The sequence below is a fragment of the Ananas comosus genome, linkage group 1 (genome assembly GCF_001540865.1).
Source record: "Ananas comosus cultivar F153 linkage group 1, ASM154086v1, whole genome shotgun sequence".
In the NCBI taxonomy this organism is placed as follows: domain Eukaryota; kingdom Viridiplantae; phylum Streptophyta; class Magnoliopsida; order Poales; family Bromeliaceae; genus Ananas; species Ananas comosus.
Window position 1 is genome coordinate 4,012,886 of NC_033621.1, and position 8,428 is coordinate 4,021,313.

General features: G+C 36.4%; 1 protein-coding gene across 3 annotated transcripts; it reads right to left on the reverse strand.

Annotated features, from left to right (window-relative positions):
• LOC109706275 (pre-mRNA-splicing factor 18-like) lies at positions 2,814 to 6,755 on the reverse strand. Of its 3 annotated transcripts, XM_020227140.1 has the most exons (3): positions 6,374 to 6,755; positions 5,010 to 5,492; positions 2,814 to 3,944 (listed from the first exon to the last, which is right to left on the reverse strand). In XM_020227140.1, the coding sequence occupies exons 1-3, from the start codon at positions 6,617 to 6,619 to the stop codon at positions 3,546 to 3,548; spliced, it is 1,128 nt and encodes a 375-aa protein (XP_020082729.1). In that variant the 5' UTR covers positions 6,620 to 6,755; the 3' UTR covers positions 2,814 to 3,545. The 3 variants fall into 3 exon arrangements, 2 of the variants coding, with proteins under 2 accessions (XP_020082729.1, XP_020082667.1); XM_020227078.1 differs by lacking the exon at positions 6,374 to 6,755 and having other exon boundaries at positions 5,010 to 5,755; XR_002215185.1 differs by lacking the exons at positions 5,010 to 5,492; positions 6,374 to 6,755 and adding an exon at positions 4,112 to 4,456 and having other exon boundaries at positions 3,802 to 3,944.

Here is an 8,428-nt window from a genome sequence, read left to right on the forward strand (position 1 = left end):
CAAAAGCTATTTTTCATTGAATAGAGTGTTTAGTAATTTTCATTCTGATTTTTAGAATTAGTTTCTGATGTTGAAAGACATATTTTTAAGATCAAAAGTGATTTATCATAGAACACCTTTTTTTTTTTCACGCTGGAATAAGAATCAGAATGGATGAATTCGTTTGTTAGTGTTTGGTATACGTGATTTCCATCCGATTTCGATTTTCGCGTGTGAATGAGAATCCCCAAATTACTCCTTTTTCCAATCCTGCCCCCCAGACCGTATTGAAAATTGAATTCGGGCGGAATGGATTTATTCGCATTAATCTTAACATATTTAAACTTATTTCTCAATTAAAACATAAGTTTAAAATTTATGTTTATAAATTTAAATTTTAATTTGAACTTAAATTAAAAATTAAAATTCAATCAAATATTTCGAATTTAATTTATAAATTTGAATTTAAATTTAACTTTAATTTAAAATTGAACGTTTTATTCAAATTTTATTTAAAATTTAAATTAAATTTATAGATTCAAATTGAAATTTAAATTATAATTTTAAGTTTGAATTTGGATAAATTGAATTTTAATTTTATATTTTGAATTATTCATTCAATTTTAAATTTTAATTTTTTAAAAAATATGTTCAAAATTTTGACATCATTTTAATTTTAACGTAAATTTTTAATATTTAATTTTCAGTTTGAATTTAAGCTAATATATTAGAAAGATAAAATCGGCATATTAATTTGATTACGTTTCTGATATCTATCTGAACCAAATACCGACAATTAGAATGATTTATTTCGATTTCCGATTCATATGGTTAACCAAACAGAATGAGATAAGGAATCACTTCGATTCCGTTTACAACTTATTCTCATTCCGATTTCGATTCGAACCAAACACACCCTCTTTAGTAATTTTGATTCTGGTTTTTAGAATTAGTTTCTGATTTTAAAAGGTTAAAATTAAAAATAATTAAAATATGCTTCTCGAAATTTAATTCTGATTTTAAACTCAAATATTAAATTTAAATATAAATTTTAGATTTAAATATTAAATTTCATATTTTAAATTTCTAAATTTTTAAAATTTTAAGTTTGAATTTTAAAATTTTAAATTAAAAGAAAAAGGAAACTGTGAAATTATATGCAACAATCATTACAGGGCTTCAAAGTTTTTTTTTTTTTTTGAGGAAAACTGTCCGAGTGCGAAAATTTATTTAAACAAAACAACCGTTATGGAACTTCCTAGTTGATATTTGAAATTTCAAACTTGAAACTTAGTTATTTTATATTTCTTGCTGAGATCATTCCTAAAATTAAACAAATCAAATAGTATAGTATGCGGCTACCTTTTGTTAAAAAAAAAAGAAAAGAAAAATAAAGCGTTAAATGTTGTTCGAAACTGGCATTTTATTATTTAATATTTGCTCTCCCTCATGTGTGGATTACTATAAGCGGGCACAAGATATTTTTTGATAGGCTCAAGATATAGACTTAAATTAAGTAGTATGTAATTAGAACTTTCTGATCCAATACCATGCAAATTAAATGAAAAAACTGAGAGCAACATTTTATTGTCATATATTCAATAAAAACTTACCTAGATTATACCCTATTTTGATCCAACTATTTGATATTTAAAAGTTTTGATTTTACCATCCAGTCTTGTATTTTAAGTTTAAGTCATTAAATGACTCTTACACTTTATAATTTAAATATGTCCTTTATTTTTATAAATAGTTTGTATGAGTAAAATTCCATTTAAATAAGTATCTGTCTTAGATTTTCCACTAGAAGAGCCATTAAATGGCTCAAAATCAAATAAATTAAAAAATTATGTATGGTAATTGGGAGCCATACGATTCCTAGTCCCAATGCTAGCGAGATTTTATCATCAGTTGGATATAAATTTGCATACAAAAATTGTACGGCCATCATTCCCAAACTACTAGTTTACAGACGGTGTGGATTGACGCTGCATGACGAGCACGTGCCCATTTGACCTCCATGTTTCTTCCTTTGCTTCTTTATCTCTCTCTCTCTCTCTCTAAAAATTAGGATGCATAATTTTTTTCACTGCTCGTGCGATGAGCGTGTGCTCGCCACGCGGCGCCCATCCGCATCATCCCCGGACTAGTAGTCCGGGGACGATGCCTATACAATTTTTGCCCTAGATTTGCCAAGCAAGTTTGCAAGGCCATGAAAGAATTTTGGCTCCGAATTTGTTGACCTGATCCATTCCAATAAGCCGAAGAATATTCCAATTCTTGTCATTATAAAAAATTATAAAAGAAAATATAAGCGCTTTCGAAATTTTTTGGCCTTTCATAGTATAAAGCCAGTATTTTTAGCCGTCGCAATACCAAACTACATCTTACTTCCAGTAGAATCAGAAGCACAAAACTAGAGCTTATAATTTTGAAGCTTTAAAACTCATTCCAACTTCCTATCATGGTAAACATCTTGATCAAGGTCTCAAAGATGACTGCAGCTACAAGCAAAATCAGACGCGCAGCCGAATTGGAATTTCAGATACTGAATATCACACGACAACCACACCGAAAATCTACCAATTTACGAATTAAAATCCGTCCAAATTATGAATTCGGATTACCATGCACCCAAACAAGAAAAGTATCTTAAGGAAAAATGAACTCGAATTTGATCCAAACAACTAACATGTGTGTTGCAAAATAGGGTTTGAAAGGTTTCCGTGACAGAACAAGCTCAGTTTACTTAAATCTGAGTCAAACAAAAACTAAGAAGTTAAGCGATCGCCGCAACACTGCTGCAGCAGCTACACCGAACCCGGCACATGCAGTTTTAATAATTTTAAGTCGATTAACATTTCTGTATTATTAGAAGGTCCATAAGAAACTCACAGAATCACCAATTACATCGACAGGACGATAATCAGCATCACACCAGGCTACCTTATAGAGGACTGTTATGGCACTAAGGATGGACCAAATACACAATGTTCAAGGCATCACTTTCGGATAAATGAAATAAGCAATTCATATGCTGCCTCGACAACTACAGTTGTAACTCAAATGCTTACATTCTTAAGCAATGCAAATAGATGGGAGAGGTTAAAACTTACCAACCTTACCTGAACTACAGTGCATTTTGCAATAGGCATCTAAACTCTAATAAGAGGACTTTAAAGAGTTTTGATCTAACCTAACCTAACTATACAGTATTCTCAAAATAGGTACTTGAAAATTTCCTGATTCTACGACCCAATGTTACATTATTTGCAAGACCTTTTATAGAATATTCCATTATCTAGAACGAAAAGTATAATATTTTACGGAATATTCCACACAAAGTGCTAAAATATCTTGTTAGGTCGGGCAGTAAAATCAGACCGTTTAAAGTTCACTTCTCTATTTCAGAATACTGTAATGTTAGGTACTAAAATCAAGACTTTCGACATTTAGGTTTACTTTCCAGAAAGCGGGGGCTGAGAAAATGTTTGGATACCTATGTCTTAAATGCGTCATAGATCACGTGAGGTTTGCAAGTTTTTAATGCTGAAAAATATGGGAATCTATGCTGCTGCAATGCATTGCAGCCTTTCTTCAGAGCCAGAACCCCTCGCCTTCTGCTCTGCAAGAAGCGATTGCAGATCACTCCCGTTCGCCAAGCTATTGAACTCCACCGACCTGGACGGATCCGTTGGGTACCGCCGTTGGCAGAAGGTCATTAGCCTCTTCACGGATTGCAAGTACTTGCGCGTGATCTCATCATTCATGATGTGAGACACACTGTTGGTGTATATCTTCTCACGGGCCGAGCGCTCGTGGATACCGACCATCGTCACACCGATCGGCCATGGTGCATTTCCGATAGCCAGCTTGATGTACTGGTCCATGGCACCCAGGTAATCCCGTCTCGTGCAGCATTCCACAACTACTAGTAGCGCTTTTCGGATGTCATCTGGGAGAGCCTGCATGACGTATGACCATTGAGTTCAAATGGTTGAAAAGTTGAATCAGCAAACGTAATAAGAGAAATTCACCGTGCTGTTAATTTAGCTTTTCTAAAGAATGATTTACTCTAGGGCTATGACTTGTAAATTTGTAAGATAAATTTCGATATATGTAAGAAACACACCTATTGTTTTACAAGTTGCTATGTCAGTGACGTCACTCCCTTTCGATTTACGACAGTTTGAAACCGAACCATGAGCTTAACACCATACGTACTCATGGTTCCGGGAGGGTGAAGATAGATGGCCAAAAACATCAGAAGTTGCGACCCCAAGGTGCTCAAACCTATCTGTTGGATACAGAGTACGTAGTCATTCTAGCTAATAGAGGGTGCGACGTTTTTCTTCTTTTTGCAACAACTAAATTACCAACAAGCTATTGTTAACTCCAAAGTTCAAGTTATATCAGTGTGTAAACAACCAGGAATCAACAAAAGTCAAATTATACGTTTAAATTGAAGATAAATGAACGAGTACCAGAGAGAGTAGAGGAGTGCGTTAGACATTTCACGAGTCCATATAAAAATAGCACTGTTGTATTTCTGCCCATCAACTTGGTATCTGTGAATTCATAACATCGCCCACCTATACATGGGCAAAAGAGAGTCATCAAAGGAAAACCTCATTCCGTCCCCGCAAATAGTATGCGGAGGACATGCATAATCCATAGAGTTACGACTTCAATCCATTTTAAATAAAAAAGACTACGCAACAGGTATAATCTCAGATCTGTTGCCTTCGGCGACAAATTACAATGTTTGACGACATTAAAGTTAAGAACTCTGTATTAGTTGCTAGTTTTCTTACTCCATGACTAAATTTTCTTTCTCATAAGAATATACCACTTTTTCCATAGTGATCCGGTTATGAACATAATATGAAGTGATAACGATGTTTCACACATTCTTCTTTAATTTCGAATAATGAGAACACAGCATGTTACGTAAATCAAAAGGATGGAGTAAATTGTAGATGAATTATAGCCAAAATTGAAGAAACAATTAATAGAACACAAAATGTTACCTTTTTCCTGCACATCTTGAACAGCGGATTCATGTATCGCGCGCACTGCTTATAGGTCGCGACGACCGACTTCCCCTTTGCCGTCCTCTTCTCCGCCTCCGGCATCTCCTCCACCTCGCGATTCCACTCATCGAGAAGCCTCTTGAAGAACACAAGAATCTTATCCTCACCGTAAAGCTCCTTCCAACCCACCTGCATCTTCTTCGCATCATCTTTATCCGCATCCGCTGCCGCCGCCGCGGCTCCGTCCCCACCCTCCTCCTTATCCCCGTCGCCATTGCCGCCGCCGAAGCGCTTCTGCTTCCTGCGGAGGTCGTAGATGTCGCGGAGGAAGTCGTTGACCTGCCCCTCCATCATCTCGGCGTCGTCGTCGATCTCGACGGGGCCGGACTCGACCGCCGAGCGGAGGCGGCGGAGGCGCGCGGCGTCGTCCTCGCCGAAGAGGGTGATCGGCTGCCTGAGCACGCGGAGCCGCCGGATCACCTCGTGCCGCGGCAGATCCCCAGTTTCGGGATCGGGGGATCGGGATCCGGGGCTAGGGTTAGGGTTTGAAGCGGGGGAGGAGGGGCGGAGGGGAGGGGATTTGCATCGGATTCGGCGGAGCTCCTCCTCTCGAAGCTTCTGGATCTCCCTTCGCTCGATCTCGGCGCGCTTCAGGAGTTTTCGGCCGCCGAGTTCCACTTCCAGGATCTGGCGCTTCCGCCGAAGCTCGCGGTTCAGCAGATCCATCAGGAACCGGGAGGTGGTAACTGCTAACCGCTAAGGGAGGTGAGAATCGTCTTATTATTTATTTTCATCAATTATGAATTTTCACCCGCGTTTTCAAATTTAGAGGGAAATCGCCTGGTATTCAAAATTTTATTCAAACTCGAATTTGGATGAAGCAGATTTATATAATACTAAATAAATATAATTTTGAATATCAAAACTAAAAATTTGACCTACATGAATTCGAATATGAATTTTAACTCTACCCGACCCTAACCCAAATTTATTTTTTATATTATATATAATATATATATTTATAAAAATTTGATATTATATTTAAATTTAAATTTAATATAATATATTTTAAAATATTAAAATGAAAAATAATTGTTTCGGGGTTCGAATATGAGTTTCAAAATTTTGGCCGAATTCGACTTTGGATATGAATTTTTAAAAGTCGTTGGATTCGAATCCGAGTTCAAATTAAAAGGTATAATGCCATGTATAGCCTTATTAGAAAAAAAATTTCCAATGTAGCCTCCTTTTAAAAAAAATTCCTAACCTAGCCTTCTTTCGATAATTAGAAAAATAGTATTTATATGCTAACTTGGAGAGAGAAATTTTTTTCTCTCTCTCCTCCCACCNCGCCGGATCACCTCGTGCCGTGGCAGATCCCCAGTTTCGGGATCGGGGGATCGGGATCCGGGGCTAGGGTTAGGGTTTGAAGCGGGGGAGGAGGGGCGGAGGGGAGGGGATTTGCATCGGATTCGGCGGAGCTCCTCCTCTCGAAGCTTCTGGATCTCCCTTCGCTCGATCTCGGCGCGCTTCAGGAGTTTTCGGCCGCCGAAGTCCACTTCCAGGATCTGGCGCTTCCGCCGAAGCTCGCGCTTCAGCAGATCCATCAGGAACCGGGACGTCGTAACTGCTAACCGCTACGGGAGGTGAGAATCGTCTTATTATTTATTTTCATCAATTATGAATTTTCACCCGCGTTTTCAAATTTAGAGGGAAATCGCCTGGTATTCAAAATTTTATACGAAACAGATTTATATAATACTAAATAAATATAATTTTGAATATGAATGCCAAAAATAAAAATTTGATCCATATGAATTCGAATATGAATTTTAACTGTAGCCAATCCTAATCTGAATTTATTTTTTACATTATATATAATATGTATATAAAAATTTGATATTATATTTAAATTTAAATTTAAATATAATATCAAATTTTTATATACATATTATATATAATATGTATATAAAAATTTGATATTATATTTAAATTTAAATTTAATATAATATATTTTAAAATATTAAAAAAATAATTGTTTCGGAGGAGTTCGTATTCGAGTTTTGAAATTTTGGTCGAATTCGACTTTTGATATAAATTTTTAAAAGTCGTTGGATTCGAATCCGGGGTCAAATTTTTAAAAATTTGCCCCGAATTTGATCCCCTGACATCTCTAGAATCTTCGCCTCTCGAAGCTTCCTTCGATTTGAACGGAAGAGAAGTTAAAGAAACAGACGACCTTTCTGGAACGCGCGAATTTCATTTTTCTTTAAATTTACGATTATACCCCTTGCAGTAGGATGTCAACACGTAGGTTTATTGCAACCTGGCTGTGAATGTGACCCAAAATGTTAAATTTTAATTCTATTTTATCTAATATATAAAAATTTAAATTCAAATTCGAACAAATCAAATTTTAAAAATCAACAACTAAATTCATATCCAATGAAAAAATTGGAATCCGAAAATCCAAACGCAAAAGCAATCATTTCTCGTTACCAAATTTTAAAACATATTATACTCAAATTATATTTAAAATTTAAATTTAAATTTTTACATATTATATAAAATAGAGTAAGTTCGGGTTTAGTTCGAATTCGAGTTCAGATCATATATAGATAAAAATCATATCCGTTTCGCGAATTTGGTGCCAAATTAAAGAAGTTTATGCCTACGAGTTTTTCGAACGGATAAGTTCAACTTTTTTTATTTCGACATTTACCGTCCTAAGTTTTTGTTAATTTAATTTCTAAACTTTTAATAGTGTTTTGTCTTGAGTGATTAATTTTGTATTAAATCTAATAAACTTTATCAAATAATTTAATTGGTTGATGCCGTCAATTGAATTTACTAGCTATACACTAAATTTTAGTGGCATGTCTAGCATACAATATTATAAAATTTTAAAATGCGAAAAAAGTTCATCCTACATAATCTCTCTAAAAAACAAAACATTAAAAAAAAAATCATTCCCCACGTGTAAACAAACAATAGGAAACAAGAACAATAAGTCCTATTGTTTAATCCTAGTGCTTAGTTATCTATATCTATATCTATATATATATACAATCGAGAGTTCGTACGGCGTTCTCCCCGCGTTTTGCGGGGGGCCTCGCGAGAGAGAGAGAGAGGGAGAGAGAGAGAACAGAGGGAGGAGAGAGAGAGAGCATACAGAGAGAGGGGGAGAGAGAGAGAACAGAGAGAGAGAGAGAGAGAGCAGAGTAGAGAGAGAGCGAGGCGTGGGGGGGGCTGCGCGCGGGCGAACCGCGCCCGCCGGGCGCGCGCGCGCGTGCGAGCAAGAGAGAGAGAGAGAGAGAGAGAGAGAGAGAGAGAGCAGACAGAGGGGGGATGCGGGCCCCTCCCCCTCACCCCCGCGGGTCTCTCTCTCACTCTCTCTCCCCCTCTCTCCACCCCCA

What these genes read in the sequence shown, in the direction of transcription:
- LOC109706275 (XM_020227140.1), bottom strand. Translation starts at nt 6,619, where the DNA reads ATGGATCTGCTGAAGCGCGAGCTTCGGCGGAAGCGCCAGATCCTGGAA. An exon ending in TCAAGATGTGCAGGAAAAAG is followed by an intron (nt 3,945 to 5,009) that starts GTAACATTTTGT and finishes TACGTCATGCAG; the next exon opens with GCTCTCCCAGATGACATCCG.